This window comes from Amia ocellicauda, chromosome 15 (genome assembly GCF_036373705.1).
Source record: "Amia ocellicauda isolate fAmiCal2 chromosome 15, fAmiCal2.hap1, whole genome shotgun sequence".
Taxonomy (NCBI): Eukaryota; Metazoa; Chordata; class Actinopteri; order Amiiformes; family Amiidae; genus Amia; species Amia ocellicauda.
The window spans coordinates 15,049,641-15,072,853 of record NC_089864.1 but is presented as its reverse complement, the minus strand read 5'-3'; the positions used below and the strand labels follow the sequence as shown (position 1 = coordinate 15,072,853).

Genomic DNA, 23,213 nt, shown 5'->3' with positions numbered 1-23,213 from the left:
ACTTCCATCCTCTGGTTAACTTGAAATTGGGCTCCATCAATCAGAATGAGGGAACAGTGATTTGAGGGAAGTAAAAAGTAGCTCAAAAAAGCTGTTTCACTCTACTGCTTGTCTCTGTACACACTACTATATTTCCATCGTCAAAAAGGAATAATATTTTGAACTTTGCTATTATTGCCAATTAATGCAGACACTCACTTTCTTTAACGATTACTCTTTATAACTAAAATAGAATACACAGTAATGTTAGTATGTTACAGATGCAAAACTTTGTGGCTCCATTCTAATGTTAATACAACTGTCTTTACACAATTATATGAATACCACAAGCAACTTAAGCTGGGGATGTCACATGTCTGTACACTTGATGTGTAAATCAGAAGCAAGCTCTGAACTCAAACTGTATTGTAACACAGTGTAACACAGCAGTGTGCAAAGCTGTGGCTTTTGCTGGGTTATCAGTTTAAGTTTTATTAAATCAGCCAGAGGCAGCAGGCTCAGAAGTGTCATTTTGCCATCATCAAAAAAAAAAGTGTTGTGAGCTCTTTAACACAAAGCTAATCTCATCTTGGACCACTGATGTGTGTTTATTCAACCGTCATGGCATCTCACTGAAAATGTAAAAACTTGGTTAAAAGGGAAAGGTAGTGGCAAATCTAAATTATATGATGCATTTCAAACCCTATAATTGACACTATGCCTACACTGAGAAACTCAACGTGGCTAGTCGTCCATCCCCCCCCCCGAACAACAAAAACTGAATTTGAATATCAATAAACAAAGAGGGGTAGCTCATACCCCTAACTGAGCAAATACAAAATAAATATTTACATGCCACTGCCTCGTTGAAGGTGTAGACAGAGCACTCCACAATACCTTTCAATTTCCTTCTATCGATATAAAATGAGTTGGTATAGAAGTGAATTACTAAAGAATGGCAAATTCTGTTGAAGTGCGACTCAAAGGTCCATAAGATCAGATGTCAAAAGTCATCACTTCAGACTATTGGGATACAAAGGGAGAAAATTAAATATTCTTAAAGCTCAGTTACAAGAGTAATTAAATTATTTCCTAAAATATTAAAAAACAACAATTAAATGTATTGTTGAATCTTGGCACAGTATTGTAGCCATAGCACTGATGGAATAAACATCAGCCTCCTATATGATGCATAAGAAAGATGCCAGATGTGTTTGCTCGATTTTATGCTTGGTGCATTATTACCCTTGTGATAGCATTGCTTCAAAACTGTCAATATTAATATTATATATAAATAAGATTTCCATGCAACGCAGGAATCCCCTTGCTATTGTAGAGGTAAGGTACCTTTTTTTGAAGAGATAAGTAAACATAACACCAAAGCAATGCAGAGTTATTTATTTGACAAACTATGGATAACTAAATAGCTTAACAGAAATATTAACACTTTTATTTGTATTTGCATAAACTAGTCTAGGGCAGCAATTAAATTATTTAATTTCATAAGAATTATCCTAATGTACAAGAAGGGGGGGTTGACAAGTGTCCCATGAAGAAAGGTAAGGAATGACTGCTTAGTTGTTACTACTTTGACACTTTTCACATCTCAAAATGTTTATTGAATACTTAAACACATTCACACAGACACCATAAGATTAATTTTAAGACATGCAAAACAAGCAAACATTTTTATTTAGACTGAAGGCATACAATGAAACATGTCAACTTTAAACATGTATTATATGTAAGGGTAAAGCACAGTGTTCAGATCTAGAGAGGAAACGGTCTCAATATGTAATGGTTGCCTTTGATTTCCAGATCTACCCATCAGCAGGAGACTTTGACAAGGGGACGTGTACAACTTCAGAAATAAGTCATATTTCCAAAACTGTTGCAAAGTGATTTTTATGGGCAAACAGACCAACATCTTGTATGCTATGTATTGTACTGTGTGATAGAGAAATCCCTTACACACAACGCACGCAACTGCTGGAAAAGAAAGGGAAAGCCGTGTTAAATTGTGTTAGATAAAAGACAATCAAAGGTAATTAAATGCTCCTGATTCCCAGAGCTGTCAGGAAGCACTTGGTTTTAAACCCGTACATGCACAAGGCGAGGGTAGATGCCCATCAGGCACAGTTGTGCACAAACTTTCAAAGGGGCCAATTCAAAAATCAGCACACAACAGATCACGTGTTTTGTAGCGGACACGTATATAACTTTGCAATTTCACCGTATATTTCTCCTCCCTGTAACTGTAATGTTCACATTATTTGAAATAAAGCAATGCACTAACGGCGTAGTGGAGAACTGCAGTTGGTTGCACATAGATATAGGTTCTTTGCAAACTATAAACGATCACAATACCGATTAAACACAGATGCATATCAATACAACAACGACAAACTACCGGGACTGTGCCAAGTGTGAATTACTATCCCTCCTATGATGCAGATTAGATTATTGCCAAACTACCACTGTGTAACTTGCAATGCACCTCTTAGCACCTCGTCTACCTAATTGCAGCAAACCAATCGAAGAAAAACAACACATCTGTAAATGAGACGACCCTCCCCCTCCAGAAAGAGAAAGAGGGAAATCGTCGTAATCGCTGTAAATCGGGACTAAATCAGCATTACGTGTATTCAGGCCAACACCATTTGCACAGCCACAGCACTGTAGCAGTTAATAACGGTGGCTGATTTTCTCTTTTTTTCATTATTCACACTACACACTATTGTAACTGTAACCCGGGGCTAAGTACAGCCATCCAAACCCAAGTTTTTTTTGTGATATTATAACGCAAAGCACAAAGCATTTAGATACTGTAGGTGTCCACAAATAACCACAATAGACACTATGATGCTTTTAACTGGAACCGAATCAACACAAAACAAGCCGCGCAAATCTGTAGTTCAGCACCTCCTAGCAAATGATCCCCAAGACACAGCAACACACACCGGAGGGCAGTCGATTGCAACCCGTTACGAAGAAAAATAACTAAATCCATAAGTAAGAAAAAAAAAGGGGAAAAATACAAACTTTACACATCCAATGATCGCTTCCGGCCACGAACAGCCGTCTTTTTAATAATGCATCCGATACCCAGTGATAAATGTGACCAAGATCTTACACAACCAATGCAACCTGCAGGGCAAAAAGCATTCGTGCTTAAACTTTGCAAAACAATAAGCCCCCAGTCTGGAGGAGAAAACACGGTGCGGATGGAAACTCTTGGGCAAACCTACAGCGATCACAAATACACAGAAACAGGGGGGGCGTTTGGGGTGAAATCTACAGCATCTGTGGCTCGTTACTCTCGCTTTCCCATCGTGGGGAACAATCCGCCTCTCCGTCGGCCTACTCTGGGGATTTTCCCGGTTGTGTGCGGCTGGCCACGGTTTGATTGCACAGGAGTACTACAGAGAGGAGGGCTGCTGTGCGGGGTTGGGCCTGCTCTGCCGTCTTCCCTCGGTTCCCTATCCGTCCCTCTCGATCTATACGGCCCCAGACAAAAAAACAGAAGCGAGAAAGAAACCCCTCGGATTGAAGCCCGCCAGCCGGGCCGCATCTCCCCGGAACCGGCATGGCCGCGATCAGAAGAGGTTCTGGACCGAGCTGCGCCGGTTCCCCGGTGGACAAAGAGAGATATTGTTGAAATAAACGAGAGAGAAAAAAACTCACCGCATTAATTTCTCTTCTCCTCGCAGATCCAAGATGGCTGTGTATTCTACAGCGGAGGATGCTGGGTGAATGGCCTTTACCCTCTGACCCCGCCGCGACCTCCAGCACCATCGCCTCCGACGCTGCGTGCTCCTGCCCCGTGTCGCTGAGAGAGAGGCGACGCTGCCGGGAGGAGAGGAGATCAGGGGCATCTCACAAGATATTACTGCCAGTTTTTTTTTTCCAAAAGGCACAACTTGCATGACTAGACACTGGTTCGGGAATGGACGTGGGATCTTATCGGGATTGCAACTTACGTGCGCTTTGCCTGCCCGCCGCGCCGATGACAAGATAGCTGCTCAGTGGATGCTTTTCTTTTGAAATGCATATATTTTTAAATTGTGATCATTAATATTCTTCAGGAGTCGTGGGTCTTCATGCTGCGACGAGCGGACACACCTGATGACAGCGGGGCTGCAGAGACAGTGCTCTGATACCGAGCCTCGGCAATGAAAGCATAGCAATACGGTATTTTTCACTACTAGTGTATTACGTGTGTCGCTTGTTGCGGAGGATCCCTCCACGTTTTGTAAGTACATTTCCTTATGATGGCCTCCAGCACACTTCCGTTTCCATCATGTCGCAGAGTCTGTGCTCCTGCCTCCCTCACCTGTGCCAGCGTGAGCTCTTGCACGTCATAAACAAATTAATGATAATAATAAACAAAAAAACACGTTAAAGAGGTTTAATTTCGTGTGCTGTCTTATGCCTATATTTCAAACCTTCCGACATTCCACATTGTAGAACGTCTGCAGTGTGTAACACTCGGCCATGCATTCGATACGTGTGTGTGTTTGTGTGTCATTGTCGTGTTACATGTAGGAGGCGTGCAAAGGTTGCTAAGAAAAGAGTCAAAACACAACAAAAAAGGATGGGTCTCCTGCAATGCGTCGGTTTGTTTAAAAGCCTGCATGTCTTCTGTAGCTAGAGACATGCAGTCATTGTGAATCTGTGTATGACTAACTTTATGTTGCAAGAGGGTGTTTGTTATTTTTCTTTCATTTCCTTTCAGAATTTGACTGTCCCTTTTCTCTGTTGGGGGTGAAATGCTTCATTTTAGTCACACTTCACTTTATATCATTATATGATTTGGTTTCATTGTGAGTCATTCTTATGTTCTAAAGCTTTTGGTTTGCATGTCTGTCTTATTTGATTTATTTACACTATTATTATTATTATTATTATTATTAAAGTGGAGACAAATGATGTACTGAAAGTGTCTGCTTTGTTTTGTTATCCATAATGTAGGGCAAGTAAAAGTGCAGTTGCATCCTCAGCTTACACTGCGCCAAATTCCATATATGATATGAAAGACTGCTTACACTGAAGTAGGATATGTATAGTTTTTAACTTGCATTGTTTATTTCTGTTATCTACTGTGAATCTACAAACAAACCTACTGTATCTACAAACACAAACTGAGAATTATAGTATGCCTACATGGAAACAGTAAATAAAATGATTTTGAATGCAGTTATTCTACTTTTTATTGTTGATTGTGTTAGTTTTAACATAATTAACTAAGTGTTAGGATAATTTTAATTTAATTTTAGATAGAAGCGATATTTTAACCCTTCTAACAACAACAATTTAGCACTTTTAGTGTGTGCTACTATTTAATTACACATACTGAAACATAACACCCTAAAATACATTTAATTTCAAGTAATCGGAAAGGGAAGATAACACAAAATGACATGAATATTGTGCTATTCCAAGATCACTTGCATACATTGGAAAGGTAGGTTGTTATTGCAATGGTACAACATCCAGTTATTACATATTATTAGAATGGATTTATTTATTTAACTCTAAAATGTCTAAAAGAGTCTTATCAGTTTTGCACTGAATGGATTGTACATTTCTTGAGATAAGCAGACATTCAAAACTGATTAATCATTTTTGTCTATTCCATTTCCCAGAATACAGAGACAAGACGTAAACAAAAATGTTATAGGTCCTTTTTTCTTTCAGTGTGCGTTTAGTTTTGAGAAGCTTGGTTTCCCAAAACATTGCTTATTCTTGAACCTCCCAAATATGTGAGATGTTGCAGTATGACTTGCAGAACTGGCACACCTGATTAATTCCTGTGTAATCAAAGCTTCTTGTTTTTTCCCCTCTTTCTGAATATGATATTCCCATTGAAGACTGATGTATCTGAAGTGACAGGTTCTTTTTTAGGATGCACATTACCCTAAGAATTTATTTAGTCTAGTTCCTCACCACCCAAAAATGCCAGCTGTGGTCCCTGGGCTTCAGCGTGTTATTTTTTCCATAGAAAATGTGCTTACTCTGTTAAATAATATATCATTTCTATTCTTCAACATTAATTCTCTCAGGCAATTAAAATGGACTCTAGTAAATATAATTTAAGTATCGGTTACATATTCATCTTTTGCACCGTCCTTGGTTTCCCACATATTTTATTACAAACACACTCCAAAAAGAGCATTTTTGACAAATGACAGTCTGGGTATTGACCGGTTTGCATTTTTCCTTTTATACTCTACAGTTGCAGGTTCATATTTCCACCATAACAGCTCCTCTAAATGCATTGTTATTTATTTCTCCCTTACCTAGCAGTTCATGTCAATGGCACTGGTGCCTCTGAAGTAGGGTAGCAAGGATTTGAAACCCCTGTCTGACAAATCAAAGGAGCCACACCTGAAACGCCAGTCCACATGAAGAAGGAATGATAAATCTTAAGCCTCAGTAGAGCATAAAGGTTACTATAATCAAAGCCATCCACCCTGAAAGGAAGCTAAAGTAATACATTGAACCTGCACATGTATATGTATGATACCTTTCATATTTAATCATTTCAAATCAAAGCTACATGCAGCTCTTACACAAATTATAAATACAAGGCTTTACATTTATAATTTGTTTAAGAGAGCTGTCATATCAGCAACGTTTGCCTTTAAATATGAGATAACTGAAAGGAAAAAACAAGTTTTATGTTCAGAATTAAACAAAGTAATAATAATACATCATCCCAAGTATGTGTTTGTTTCAGTCAATACAAACATTGCAATACCTTGCAGATGCTTCATAATGTTAAAGACCTGAAAGTGTTTGTTTCCAAAATGTTATTGTTACCTTTTCAAATAAAGACATAGAAAGGTGTTTGGTGACAGTTTACCATTCAATGTTTTAGGCTGCAGTGCTAGTTCTTCCGATTATAAAACATATTTTATGTCTGTTGAATTATTTATAATACAAGTTTGTTGCTGTAGATGTATTTAAATTTACAGAGCATGGTTTCAGTTGCTTTAAATGTCATTCAAGGAGGAAACCATGTATCCATTTGTGATGTTTCTCATTCTACTTTTCAGTCATTCTATACCATAAACTGTCTATTGGACAAAACTGTAAAGTTATTTAGTTTTGTTCAGTGATTCTCATGGTCAGTGCTTTATGTGGTGTAACTAGGGAAGTTCAGGCCTAAGAAAACTGTATTTTTCATATTCATATTGGCTATTTTATTGATCCTTGCTGTGAAGCATTAATTCTCATATAACTGTAATTTCATCATTTGATTTAAGATGAACTGCATCTAGTTTATAGGGATGATTTTGTAAGAATCCATTTTATATTTTAAATCTTACTAAAATACATCTTCATATGTTATTAGCAAAGTTATGGTTTACATATATTGCATTTAAAAATGAAATAAATACTTTTTCGGGGTAATCGCATAGAAGACATTTTAGCAGTCAATGTATTATAAGGAAAATACAGGTTAACTAGATGGTGATGACATTTCTGGAATTAAAACATCTTAAAATAGTGAAAACCAGGAGTCCCATGCAATATATTTGTCAAGGCATGTCCATGTGAAATGACAACTTAAATTATTCCATTATATGTGACACATTTGTAATTGCATTTGAAGCTTGCTGAGGTGATTGTCTTCAGTTCATCTGCAGAGTAAAATGATACTTGTCAGTGTCAGTCAAAAACTTAATTGTGTATTTCAGCCCCAATAAATGCTCTTCACTCTGAGTGTTCGATCAGTCAAGAAACTAGTAATATTATTGTATTTATTTTTACTTCAATTGCATTGTTTTTAAAGTTATTGAAATGCATTTTTTAGTTTTATTTTAAAAAATGAACAGCAAAACCCTTTAATATGAAAACTCTTTCTAGTCACAAAAAAGATGCATCTAAAAAAATTGAAAGTATTCAAATATATCAACATTTGCTATATAGTGTGCTATATAAACACCTTAAATTGACCAATCTATACAAACATTTGTCTGATTGATGGTTTATTAGTTGTTTATTTTATTTTTTTAAGCTAAACTGATTATATAACCCACAATTTAACATTCCAGAATGGTTCCTAACCAATAAGATTGAAGACATTTTAATAAATATTTTTGTTTGTTTTTATCCCTTCTTCAATATCATGTAATATTATAATGTGATCTTTAAGGCTATGAAGCTGCTATGAATAGATCTGTGAATGTACATAAATTATTGAACACTTTTACCAGCCTTCAGCTACATGTAGCATCTCCCTTACGAGGAAAGTGACAGTTTACAACTGCAGTTTAAAGCAATGTAACCTAATGATTTAGAAATACTAATGTGTGATGGAGTTGAACTTTACAAATATGATTATAAAAATGCGTATTAAGGACTGCACCAAAAGGATTTTCCACTTGAAAACAGATGTGTTAGGCTTGATTGGGTGTTTTTGTTATATCTCCATGTCGGTGAATATTAATGCCTACATCTAAGTCCCTCTTGAGTGGGGTAAGGGATGAGTCAGGGCTGTTTGAAATCATTAGTACAAGGATTTCTAATTTCCCCTGCCTGGTTCAAGTTATTTTCTCTGCAGTAAATCTGAAAGCAGACTGTAAGGGGTGATTATACGTTGCTGTTGCGAACTGAATAATATCCATGTTAAATGCAAAACGCAGATTCATTTTCTAAGTGGTGTTTCAGTTACCAATGCTTGACGTCCCCCACTCTAACCTCTAAAGCACTTAAAGGCATTAATGAATACCATCACTTACCTTTCAGTTTCCTTGGTCATCTTATTATTTTACACGATGGAGGTTTGTTTCCAGAGCATAATATGCAAGCAGTGCATAATGCCTAGTGTTTATGCAGCCATAGAACAACTCCCTGGTATTTTAACTGAAATTAAAGGAGCTGGCACTGAATTCTAGTTGTACAATATTTTCTGTTCATCGATGGTGTTGGAAACATCTGATCACACGATAGTTAGTCAATAGAAGTAGGGAAGGAGGAAGGTCCGGGGTCTGAGGAATGTATCTGGAAGATTAATGTTTTCAATTGTACTAATATAAAGTTCTTCCATTGGCTATCTATCATCATAAACACATATGGTTACCATATTTGTTTTCTATTTCAACTAATAGTGCTAACTGACCTTGTGTGATGCTCATTGATGGATAGTGATTTCCCAAGGGGTGAAAGAAGTGGGTTTGAGCACTTAATATGTTTTGTAATGCTAATTCAAAACAATGTACCCGGGGTTTGAAGGCAAAGTTTGAAAACACACACTGTTATGCATCCTGATAATTAAGACAAACATAAGAAAGTTTACAAACGAGAGCAGGCCATTCGCCCCCATCGTGCTTGTTTGGTGTCCAATAGTATCTAAGTGATCCAAGGATCCTATCCAGTCTATTTTTAAATGTTCCCAAATTTGCAGCTTCAACCACATCACTGGGGAGTTTGTTCAGATTGTGACGCCTCTCTGTGTAAAGAAGTGTCTCCTGTTTTCTGTCTTGAATGCCATGAAGCCCAATTTCCATTTGTGTCCCCGGGTGCGTGTGTCCCTGCTGATCTGGAAAAGCTCCTCTGGTTTGATGTGGTCGATGCCCTTCATGATTTTGGAGACTTGGATCAAGTCCCCACGTAGTCTCCTCTGTTCCAGGGTGAAAAGGCTCAGTTCCCTCAGTCTCTCAGTAGGACATTCCCTTCAAACCTGGAATAAGTCTGGTTGCTCTCCTCTGAACTGCCTCTAGAGCAGCGCTATCTTTCTTGAAGTGTGGAGCCCAGAACTGTCCACAGTATCCAGATGAGCTCTAACTAGTGCATTGTACAGTCTGAACATTACTGCCCTTGTTCTCAATTCTACACTTTTGACAATATACCCTGACATCCTGTTTGCCTTTTTTATTGCTTCCCCACACTGTTTGGATGGAGAAAGTGAGGAGTCCACATAGACTCCTAGGTCTCTCTCATGCGTTACTTCTAGTTCTATTCCTCCCATAGTGTAATTATAGTGGACATTTTTGTTACCTGCATGTATTACCTTGCACTTGTCTACATTGAATTTCATCTGCCAGGTGTCGGCCTACAACTGAATATTATCTAAGTCCCTTTAAATAGCCTGTGCTGCCGAGATTGTATCTGCTGAGCCACCTATTTTAGTATCATCTGCAAATTTGACAAGTTTGCTAACTATCCCAGAGTCCAGATCATTAATATAGATTAGAAAAAGCAAAGGCCCTAGTACTGATCCCTGTGGAACTCCACTAACAACCTCACTCCAGTTAGAAGCGACTCCTCTAATCGACACCCTCTGTTTCCTATACTTGGTGCCAGTAGTGCTTGTACTACTGCTCGTTACAAATACTTTAAACAGTCATTTGTTTGTTTGGACATTTGTGGTTTTCTGGCTGTTGATTATTTTAATGTCATGCTTCAGAGTGTTGTTTTAATTATTTTATAATCCTCCACACTATCACATAGGCTGGGAAGAACTTTGATCCTATAAACTATGCTTGACAGCCTTTTGCACATTGTACATTGCCTACAGTACAAAGTTTTACCAAGCGCCAATTATTCGTATACTAACCGTTCTATTTGTGTATGCTTTCAGGGCAATTAAAGATCCTACAGAATGACGACCCATTGATCCAGTTAAATTTCCAGGCTGAAAAGTAGTTTTTCTTTTGGTTTCAAATTAGTATTTGGAGACGATCCAGACTTTTCTGAGTGTCAAGGCACCGGGGGTTTTGACCTCTACAGTTTGCTACATTAAATTCGCCGTCACTCTGAGCCAGTCACTCAGATCTGCAAAGGGATCAGTTTCTTATTTACAACTGGTTCATGCGAAAGTGGGCCTTAATTAAAGTATTACATATCCTGTGGGTTTGTAAAACAAGTGTCAGGGTTTGTAGACAAAACCTTCTCTTTTTACATAAGACATTTAAACTGTTAAGGAAACACTGTAAGCCTGGCCTCTGCTTGTGACTGAAAGGATTTAGCAGGGCTTTCCCCCCACTATGGTATGTATGCAAGTTTAATATCCATGGATAGACTTAAGCTGGACTGTCCTACTGGGGCAATTCAGCATCACAGGGGAAGATAGAGGCTTTTACACTAAAAGATATGTTACGTACACAGTCCTGTGACAAAATCCTGACTCAGAACTGTTACAATCATGAGGGTGATGTCATTCTTTTTGACATTTTTCATATAGACATGCTCTTACCATGCTTTGAAGACATGTTTGCAGATCATTACTTATTTCACAGTGAACCAGGCCCTCACTGGCACTCAGTTACCATGCCCTCTCTCATATTTAGTCCCTGAAGCAGATACCCAGATGTCTTGGAACAAATGGGTGCCACTTTTGAATTTATTCACACTTTGCAGTTCAAATAATACCAATTGGATCATTTAGCGACCAGTGGCTCCGTCACCTCAGCACGATCTCCTGGTGGTGAAAACCGAAGTTACATTTGTCAGCATTTCTTGGTGCTATAATCCTGTTAATTTGCGTGGGTGAGTGCTGCAGAGTGCATTTATAGCCTCTTTATTTATCTCAAAAACAAGATATGAAGGAAAACTCACAAGAACCACTAGTTCATGATTAATAGACTCTCTGCAGAGTCTATCAATCATGAACTAGTGGTTCTTGTGAGTTTTAGTGATGGTGAAATGCAGCAGATCACATAAACGATCAATCTGCAGTATAAACAGATGCATCCCTGCACTTCTGTAAATGAAAACAGCACATTCCAGTGATACCAGCCAATGAAAGTGGGCTTTGTGAGAGAATGATGTGTTGAATATGTATGGCTTGGTAGTAGCTATTGAAAACAAGGTACACCGATACGAGGAGTGAATTAAGGAGAGCGAAGGTTCAGGCAGAAAAGTTATTTTTAACCTCAGAAAATGTGTCCAAGACTATCCACATAATGAATTTCAATTCAAGTACTAAATGCACCACACTTTTTATCATCTTGAAAATGGCAAGGAAAATATATTTAAAGTTACCTTGAGCCAATATACTATGGCTATGTGTTTAATATATACACCGATCAGCCATAACATTATAACCACTGACAGGTGAAGTGAATCTGGTCAGTGGGTGGGATATATTAGGCAGCAAGTGAACATTGTGTCCTCAAAGTTGATGTGTTAGAAGCAGGAAAAATGGGCAAGCGTAAGGATCTGAGTGACTTTGACAAGGGCCAAATTGTGATGGCTAGACGACTGGGTCAGAGCATCTCCAAAACTGCAGCTCTTGTGGGGTGTTCCCGGTCTGCAGTGGTCAGTACCTATCAAAAGTGGTCCAAGGAAGGAAAAGCGGTGAACCGGCAACAGGGTCATGGGCGGCCAAGGCTCACTGATGCACGTGGGGAGCGAAGGCTGGCCCGTGTGGTCCGATCCAACAGACGAGCTACTGTAGCTCAAATTGCTGAAAAAGTTAATGCTGGTTCTGATAGAAAGGTGTCAGAACACACAGTGCATCGCAGTTTGTTGCGTATGGGGCTGCATAGCTGCAGACCAGTCAGGGTGCCCATGCTGACCCCTGTCCACTGCCGAAAGCGCCTACAATGGGCACGTGAGCATCAGAACTGGACCACGGAGCAATGGAGGAAGGTGGCCTGGTCTGATGAATCACGAGTTCAAGGTGTTGACTTGGCCTCCAAATTCCCCAGATCTCAATCCAATCGAGCATCTGTGGGATGTGCTGGACAAACAAGTCCGATCCATGGAGGCCCCACCTCGCAACTTACAGGACTTAAAGGATCTGCTGCTAACGTCTTGGTGCCAGATACCACAGCACACCTTCAGAGGTCTAGTGGAGTCCATGCCTCGATGGGTCAGGGCTGTTTTGGGACCTACACAATATTAGGCAGGTGGTCATAATGTTATGGCTGATCGGTGTATATATCACTATCAGTTTATATCAATCCACTGCTGGATGAAGTAAATTACTAAAAATAAAGACAACATATTCAGTTTGATTAAATCACAAACTTTAAGATTTATCTGCCATAAGACACAACAATGTTCTACGAAGCAGAACGATCAGCAAGATAATACGCAAGTAGTGAAGCTCATATCCCCATGTTTACGGCTTCACGCACAATTATAACAATCAGCATACGTTCATTTCATGCATCACTGTGACCAACGTCATGTTCAGTTATAGATTGTGCTGGCAGCCTTGTTCAGGGCTTGTATGGCAAGTGTCCTGGATTTTTGTTGTGTTAAAGATGGAATCTAAAAGGCCACCAAAAGATTAGATCAGCAAATGTAAAACATATGAAGCGTAATTCTCTTAATGCTGGAATGAACACAGCGAATGGCCTGTAGAAATGAATTGTTCAACATACCTACAGCAGTACCACTGTGTCTGATTACTATAGAGCATTAAATACATCTTAGTTTTTAATAGAATGTATTATGTGGCTATGAAACGTGCCATAAAAAAAACATTTGTGATGTAAAGTGTACTGGAAATGAATTAAATATATTACTTCAATGGTGTGTCCTTGAACACATGAGACAAATTGAGCTAATGACAAAAAATATGCGGAAAAATTGCTTTTGTCATATAAATGAATGCAAATCCTTCCATCACCGCTTTGCAAAATGTTATAGATATGAGGTTACAAGCAGTCAATTGCAGCTCCTCCACCCGTCCTGTCTGTGATCGGCAGAATTACAGGCCACAGCGGAGGAGCCGCCTGGCACCTCGTTCGGCCGCCGTGCTCACCTCCACTTCCTGCGGTATCGCACTTGGGGTGGCTTCTTGATGGGCTGGCAGTAAATGTGCATGGGAACATTCTTAAAGAAACTGAATACCCATGGCCTGCGAAGAGACAAACAAACACACAGGATATTTACATTCATTTTGCTGACTCTTCATTTGCAGAGCTGTATTTCCCAGTCCTGGAGATATACAAAGCAGGAAATAATGTTTTGCCCTTTTCTAAGACTGTATATGTAGCAAATGTATATATTTCTTTGACTAGTCTACTTTGAGTATTTCCCTGCAGTGGTTTGTACATACTTGTTAATGCGTTGGCTCAGAGTCATATAGCACAGGCTTCTCCACCTCTCCTGGTTCTCCTCCTTGCGTTGTCTCTCCAGTGCCTCCTGTCTCTGCAGCTCCTTGCGGGACTTCTCTCTGATATTTTGCTCAATGCGGGCAAGCTGCACAGCAAGGCCAGTCACATCAATCCTCAGACCTGCCTCCCACAGACCACTCAATATAACTCAGCCGGCAGCCACAGCCACAATAACCCTCGGCCAACGTCTTAATTTATCGCCTTTCTGTTTGTCCTCAACACGTATACATTATCTTTACTCCAATGACTGCTATATTTATTATCTGACAGCAGGACATTCATTGGAAGGATGTGAGGCAGACACGTTGGGACTCTTTCAGCACTGCAGTCTAGTTTACTTGTTATGCAATCACAAAGAGTGACTTTATGACACATCAATTAATACGATTGCTCTGGTGGTGATCCAACCACTGTTTAGAAATCCTGCTGAATTTTCATTTAACATGAACAGTCTCTATGATTAAGTTGCCTGAGGATCATTTCCTGGAGACTCGTTGACCCCATGCTTATCCAATACTCATAAATTAATAGAAGCACTGGAAATAATTCAAAACAATACATTGAACAGGAGCGGGGATGTAAATTGGGGAGAAATTCAAGCCGGCAATTAAGGTACGGAAGCCTACAGTCAATATCTAACATGGGTTTGCACAATCATTTGCTGCTGTAACCCGGCTCTTGTTATCCCCAGATTTCTTCAGCCTTTAAAAACTGAAAATCTGATACTGCCACTGTAAGGCTAAGTACCAGTTCAACAAAAGTAGGGAATGGATTAACAACCACAAAGGAATCAAGGCAATCATGTTGTAGGTGTATATGTAGGAGGGACACTCAAATTTCACACCATTGTCTTGACATGCTTGGATGACAACTCCTTAAGGATCTTGCCAGCCATTAGTACAAATAGTAAAACAAATATAAGCAAAAGGAATATACATCAGAGTGAATTTCTTCTCTTAGTTATTTACAGAGAGAATTTATATTTTTACATCAAACTCCCATTGCAACTGGTAAAAGGGCTTAAATTAATTATCCGTAGAGGAAGCAAAACAACTTAAGATTTCTCTGCAACAGATTATATATATATAAAAAATCTGATTTAGTCTTCTGAATGGGATATGAGTTCAATTGTCATACACTTCAAAATTAGTCACAATTTCATTTTGACATGCTGTCTGTCAGTTTTTTCCCAAAAGCTAACTGTCTACCAGGTCCTGCACACCAACCAGCTGTATGAATTATCATTAAGCTGTTCTGCCACGCGGCACCTGGGTTTCTGTTCCTCAGAAAGCCCAGAACAAACATTTCATTTTGAACAGGGAGTTTGTCAGAATGAAATCCTTTCTTTTCTTCTTCTTTATAAAAGCTATCCCCCAGTGTGGAAGTGTTACCTCTGTCAATAAATAGCACTCCTCTTGTGTTCTCTGCTCCTCGGAGAGATTGATCTGGCCTTTCTCCTCCCATTCCTGCATCTCCCTTATTGTTTGTGACAGGAAAAAAAATAACAATCTTGAAGAAATCAGACTTTGTTTGTGACATAGTGGAAATGATACATCATATTTCAAGCTGAATACAAAGTGCCTGCTAAGGACCAGAGGGTGTTGGAAATGAATGATAAATGCCACAGACTTATCTTGGACAGGATTTTGTACATCTGAAATTCCACAAGGGCCAACATTGACATTTCACATTACTCCTGCCTAATTTGACTCATTTAGGAGAAAAGCGCCTCGGAAAACAGATTTGAGTGTGAAAAAAATATCATCAGTTCTTGTAAATGTTTGTTGTAGAAACCTGTCCACATTTATTTATTATGGGTTGCTTGTCTGTTATCATTTGATATAAAAATGCTCTATTGCTTTTTGTTGGCTGCATTAAGGTGCAAGTTTCAACTGTGCCAAATGTAGTGCTTTAAGAGACCAAATTCCATTTAAATGGGAAAGGCTGAATTATAACAGAATTGTTACAAAGACAAGTCTATACCCAGGTGGATTTTGCACAGGTGGGTTTGCTGTATATTTTAGGGACTTAGTGCACAACCAAACTCTACTGTAGTCATATAGGTTCCTCTTAATAGCAATAATTGGACACACAAAGTAGAAGGATTAAAATATAATTACTAAACCTCATGAAACATAACTGGACTAAACATACACACACACGGACAGAGCCTTAACCTAAAGAAAAAATATCAAATATTAGTACCATTATGTGTTTCTGTTTTTCAATATATTTTATGTGGAGGTAGGCACTGTCCAAAGAAGGTCAGATGGAGTAGGATGGAGAGACTATCTGGACAACAATAGTAAGGACCTGTCTGTGTAACACTGCTGTTGTAATTCAGCCATTCACATTTCAATAGGTCATTTAAAGTGCAACATCTGGCTGAAACTGACATAAAGTTGAAACTCTAAAGTTCACTAGGTTCAATTCAGTCCCACTTCAGTGCTGCTGCTCACAACGGAAACTGGAAATAAGACGTGCAGTGTATATATGAATCCTCATCACTGAAACTAGGAAATATCAGTTGTTGCACATATACTAATTCTGATTCCATGCCACTATACATCACAATAGGCTTGGAGACGGCTTCTTCTGGAGGCTATTGAGCACTGAAAATTGCAATGTAAGTAGAGACAACGTAGTGAATGGAAAAACATGACCATCTTGGTGATACAAAATACTGCAGTATTGTATGGCAGTCTGAGAACATCTAAGCTGTGACATTCTGTTAAGTTTTCAGTAAGGAGAGAATATCGTAAGAGCTAGCTAGTTGTTGTGTGTTTGTGGAGGGATTTAAAAAATAAAAATTAGAAAACGAGTAAAGATTTATTTTATTTTTTTTACTTTTTAACTGGGAATGTGTAGTGATTAAAACAGTTAGTGCCAGAGTGGGAACCCTACATCACTGTTTTGAGCCAACTTCCTGCCGTGAACACACTGTATGTGTGGCTTTGTGTCTGCAGAAGAAATGCCAAGCGCTGTACTTTCTGCTCCTTTATCTGCACCGGATAACTAGAACAAGCCATCAGAGCCAAAGCTTTGGAAGGTTTCAACGCAGGACGTAAATTTGGCAATATTTGTCACAGCCCAGTTTGTAAGAGCCATTGGTGTAAATTGAACTTTCCAAATCAGCTGAAGGTCTTCAGTTACAGATAAGTAATTATCCAGGCTCTTCCGGTGAACTGAATGAAAGTTTTTTTTTCTCTCTGAAGAGAAACCACCTCCTCTTGTTGCACAATAAGCTTTTGGCATTTAAAAAGACATTAGAGGATATTACTTATCTTTCTTCCGCAAGGGGTCCTGATTAGTAGATAATATTATTATCTCAAGTGTTAAGCATATTAATGATGTGATATTGATATAGATTGAGCTTTGTAAAAACGAAATTATTGTTTATTTTACTGTGCTGTGTATAGAAGGGTCATTCTCTTGAAACTTGAATTGAATCTTTCTGAGAAGTGATTGCTGACAGTTGCGGACACTGTGTAAAGACTGTCCATGAAGGAGTTGTGTGAGTAGTGAACTAAGCAGGGCTCACCTCAGCTCCATGAGGTCAGAGTGCTCTGTCATCTGCTCCTGGATCAGAGACAAGGTCTTCTTCACTGTCTGCGGATGGATCCCAACCATCTCGTTTGGAACTTCCTGTTCAAATCATTACCAATCATATTTAACGTTTTCTGATGCTATATATCGATTAGATAATTCATTAATGCAAGCTGTATAGTTATAGCCTTTTGCTACAAAACAAATGTACCTGTAAGAATGTTGTTTTATGTTATGCATTGCTAATGTCTAAGTAAATGTTAATAGTAAGGCCGGCTCTGGCTCTGTTAATTGTACTTATCTGTTTAACAAAACAGTGTTGTTTCCACACCAGCCACACACGTGCATTTTGTGGTGAAGGAATCTTGATTCAGATTAAAAAAAGAGACATTTTCTCAATTTCTTTACTGAATGTAAGTAAAGTGCCTTGTTTGTTTAATGTGAAAACTTATTTGAGTTATTGTTGTAACTTAATAAAGGAAGTCATTATTGGATATGATGATCTTATTCAATTGAAAGTGATTTCACACGAGTCCTGTGTGTGAATCTGAGGATCACGTGAAGGCACTGTTTAGTTATGTTTAAGTTAATGTTTACAGCCTAATGCATGCGTGGGGGGCGTGGGGTGGCAAATACATGATCCGGATTAGCAGTATATTGTTTGTTTTAAATATCAATTAACATTTGAACTCTTCCAAGGCAGCAATCTTACATTTCACTTTAGAGAATAAGAAAAAAGAGGGTGTTACTAGCTTAAAAGTAAGAGGAGGGCAGAAACTATGCAAACTGGATGCTGCTCGAGTCTTTTTGGACTTGCCCAGTGGCTGTACAAACTAGGTTTCCATGGAGCTGGCCTGTCCCCAATTCCCCCTGTGAGAGAGGGAGAGCTCCCTCATCTGTAAACCAGTCAGCCCTGGCTCCACAGGATGAGCCGAGGAAAAAGGGCCTGGGTTTACTTCTGTCACCATTGTCAGCTGTAATCAAATCTCCCCGCTGTACAGGACTGCTGTCGTGCGGGAATCTGAAACCCAGCCTGCTGCAGTGGGTTTGAAGTTATTTACTGCAGCGCCTCCGTTCAGGTGCAGCTCCGCCTGAGCTGGCAAGGTGTGTCAAACGTGCTTCGTGAAAGAGACGTTGACATCATCACTCTATATCACTTTCCCCAAGGGTATACATTTAGGTTGTAAAAGATAATAATAATAACTCGAATTACTAGTAAAGTTACTTTGTGTGCGTGTGTCAGTATGTTTTGCATAGTATAATTATGTTATGGTACAGGAGCCATGACTGCACCAGGATGTTTTCAGTTTGGATGAATAACAGAGCAACAGAACAGAAAAGGGCAAAAGGTTAATTTTGTTTGCCTTCTTTTTCACACATAATTAAAAATGACAGCATTTGCTCACCATGCATCTAAAAAGATCAATACAATCATCCAGCATTTCTCCAAGTTCCCTCAATAAACCATTGGGCTACATATTTTCATTGATATTGAATACAAGAAACAAACAGGAAGACTCTTTAGAGCTTGGATTCACAAATGCCCATATAAATGATAAATCCTTGCGATCCTTCATCTTAATTTCTATGGCAATTAATTTAAATATCATAAATATATTAACGTTTATATAATCTACTGACCTCAACTGTGTAAAGTAAAGGGAATTGTTTTGAAATGAAATACAATATGACTCATAACCACTATGGCATCCATTCACTACAGTCTTAACATCCAGCAATCATTTAATATGTCTTACTATTTGTATGCACAGTAGTTAAAGCTTGTGTAACAGGCTAGGCAAGAGGTCTTTGTTTATACACAATCCTATGTAATTATGTAACCTTGAACATTACACTTGTATTTTTCCACCAGTTTGATATACCTTTAAATGGGTGTCAAAACACAGTGTTTCAGAATAATTCGCTCTGGCGCACTCTGGCAAAAAGACATACATTATAAACACTTCTATCCCTGTAAAAACAATTCATATCTTAAATTTACCATGACAAATATTTCTTAATCAGCTTTCTGAATAAACAGAAAATGAAATAACTTTGTGAAAAGGTAGATATTATTCATTGTTATTATTAAATTACTGTTTTAATTCACAGACATATTATTCCACTATAATTATGCCTACAGTTTGTTTGATTATTTTTGCTTGTTTGTTTGATTTAACCTGCTCTTAGAAGTCTCACCTCAGTGTCCATTTCCACGCAGGAGGTCTGTCTGTGTGTCTGAATCTCTGATGCCTGTGACAGGAGCGTGAGTTTTGGTCCCTCCGACTGACACTGGCTACTGTCCCGTCTGTCGTACTGAGCACCACCACTGCTTTCTTAAATAATGCATCTGTGAGCAATCTACAGTTTCTCTTCCACTCTCAAGTAGAGCAGAAAGATGCATTTCCTCTCCGGTGTCTTGGCTCCCTGTTATCATCAATCTTATTCCCGAAAGCTACTGGCTAATTAGTCTTCTGAGAATGACCAGTTCCTGCTGAATAAGTCATAAGAATTGCTGGTCAGGATGTCACATTACACCAGCAGTGTCATTGCAGTGCAGTTATTTATTTAATTTATTGTTTGTTTGTTTGCATGTCTGTTCATTAACTTCTGGAAAACAAAGCTTCAAACATCTGCAATGATTCACTACAGCTGAGGTCTACAAAACAAGTCAGTAATAAATGATTGGTAAATAGTGTATAACACAGTTAGGAACCATTCATAATTCTGTTTATAAATTATCAATAAACCTTTATAAGATATCATGTATCCAAAAAAGTGAAACAAAATAGTGTTTTAAATCTTTATTACACATGATAAATCACATCTGTAATATAAAGTGTTACCAATAAATCTCACAATGTACAGAAACATTGCAGAGCTGTATCATATTCAACACAGTTTCAATGAAATTAAACGCCCTGTTTTGCAGAGGGCTGAGAATGAAGCCCTGGGGAACCCCAAAGCCAACATCTGCTGTTTCCAAAATGTGTTGTGATGCAAAGAGAGCAATTAGGTATGAATTTAAATGAGTCTGCAAGCGCTTGTAAAACATATTGAACTTTCACACCCAATTGAAACCACAGGCATTGTGTCTGAGAGGAGATGACATGACTGTGCTTCACATTTCACAAGAAAACACTATTCAAACAACCTTAGTCTTGGTGTCTAGCTTCAGTATCTCCCAATGCCCTCCAATTTCTTTACTACAGGACTATTTAAGGAAATAAAAGTAAATTATCAGTCAGAATAGCTGGGTGAATAACACTTGTAAAGGTTTACTTTAGTATACCTAGATAAAAAAAACCCTGGTAAAGTATAGAACAAGTGAAATCATGGTAAAACATGAAAAGATATTCTATGCTATGGTACAAACCCTGGCAAAGCAATGTATTTGTATGGGAAAACCGCTACAACACAGTGGTAAATAACGGTGTATTGTGTTCATGTGTTTTCTACTTTCCACATCACACAGCAGACTGGAAAAATCTGAATCTGACAGTATAGATTAACACAGCATGACAACCTAGATTTCGTTTTCTGATATATTTTACTTAAATTAGTCCCTTGTAGGTTGACACAGTGGTTGTGCTGAGAATAACAGCTCGCTGGAAAGGAGAGATCTGTCAGATATCCATCAGGCAGTTCCACACTCTGCTAACACGGGGATATTTTCATTTAAAACATATACAATCAAAACAGAGACGGAGGACTTTTAGATCAAACTATTTCAGGTACTTGCCTTTACACTTGTTCCTCTTCTTGATCTGACAGTGGCCTTGGCTGGACTATGGTCTGGAGTGACCCTTGGCATCCATATTGAAAGAATGCGACATTTCAGTGTATTAATTTATATATTTTTTCAATCTCCGATATAACAAGCCACACACTCACAGTTCACATGCCAACACCCCCACCACGAAACGATATCTCTACCTTACCTTGGCCAACACTGGAATGGCACTAGAAAGCTCCACTGCAGCCAGGTCAGACCATTCCAGGTACGTGGATCACACCAAATGAATCATGGCAATTGAAACACAATGGATCTCTGTTCAGATTGAGCCTGTGCATTTTCCTTACCTGTAGCATATATAGCCCATGTAAACCCAAACAGCAACCTGTGTGAATTGTAGAGCTATCATCAGATGAATGGTGCTTCCTACAGGACTGAAGAGACTTTAAATTAGTAAATTATTGTCAAACTCCTCTGATAAGTGGTTTTCCACAAAAGAGTCAATCCACTTTTGGGCAAAACAAGTACTTGATATTTTTGTTTTACTCAAATAAAATCTATTTAGTGTTATTTACCTGTCTGAAATTAATAGTATATTGTGTTAAAGTCTCTGGTGAGTGTTCATCATTCAAAAGCTGTTACTAGAGGCCTGAGTGGTCTTTGGAAATCTCCATCTTTATAGAATACTCAGTGTGCATGTGTGTGTGATTCCGGTTATGTACTGTGGCTTTAGCTTCTATCAGTAATGACGCTTGCCTACTTACTTACACGCACCGAGTTCTCGCCACACACACACACACACACACACACACACACACACACAGCACGTAAAACCAGGTCAGAGCTGCTTTCATTATTTACCACAAACCAGCCTAAAGGTGTCACAGGTGCTGCCTTTAAACTGCACTCTTCAGGAGAAGTCGCATTGGTTTACTGACACTACATGAAAGGCGCATTAGAAGTAGTTGAGATACTGCAAATGCGGCTCAGAACGTCTGAAGGAAGAACAGTCCCTGTCAGCCCCTGGAAAATATCCAGGCCCGGGAGCATCGAGATGGAGATAGAGATTGACAGCCCAGCTCAGCCAAGATAGGGTCTGATTTCATGATCTGCATGGCCATAATTACACTTTCCTTTTCATTCAGATGTGTATATTGGGCTGACTGTCACACTATCTGTCCTTTGCTGCAGCTTTCAATGCCAGTCACAAAACCACAGTTAACCTCTTAATCCCCACCTGGTGAAGTGGCAGCTTTTAGACCAGTTTTGGTGCTTAGTTGGATTGGCCAGCCCATGGGATTGGTTGTTTGTTGATTCGTTTCCAGGGAATCAAGAATCCCTTCACTAAAACAGCTTTGCTTCCCCACTTCTCTATTACACCAGTAAATTACAATATTGCTATTGCAGACTGAAAGACTCGGCAGTTCTTCTATTATTCATCCGACTTGTGCTGGAAGAGATAAGAGACCCTTCAGCGAGATTACATTTCTTTGTTTTGTGGCATCCTGTCCTAATTCTCTTCTGTTGCTCAGGCATCTGTTTGTGTGGTGTAAGTTGCTCAGAGCGTTTGTCACACTGCAGTGTTTTTTTTTTCCAGTTTTTCTTTCATTAAAAGGGAATGCCTGGGTATTAACTGAGCATAAGTGTAAATACCGCTCGCATTCATTGTTAATAAGACATGTGGTGAGTGCATGTGTGTGCTAACAGGCTGGACACGTGTGGATGGCTTTTAGCAAAGCTGGCCTGGTTCAGTGCAAGAGCGCTCCATCTGTCACTTTATTCCAAGACCATTGCTCTTGCGCAGCCCCTGCAGATTAACATTTAATGGGGCTTTCAGCCTCTGTCCTTCCATCCCCCTGCCCCACTCCCCTCGT

At 39.0% G+C, this 23,213-nt stretch overlaps 1 protein-coding gene across 3 annotated transcripts in view; it reads right to left on the bottom strand.

Moving 5' to 3' along the window:
- cnot2 (CCR4-NOT transcription complex, subunit 2) overlaps window positions 1-3,792 on the bottom strand; it is a 53,253-nt gene extending 49,461 nt beyond the window's left edge. For 2 of the 3 annotated variants that reach the window (XM_066687213.1, XM_066687215.1), the window contains exon 1: window positions 3,664-3,792. In XM_066687213.1, the coding sequence (XP_066543310.1) occupies window positions 3,664-3,774 (111 nt within the window). In that variant the 5' untranslated portion in view covers window positions 3,775-3,792. The remainder of the gene's footprint in view (window positions 1-3,663) is intronic. The other variant, XM_066687214.1, reaches the window with a different exon arrangement.
- Between the last annotated feature and the right edge of the window lie 19,421 nt (window positions 3,793-23,213).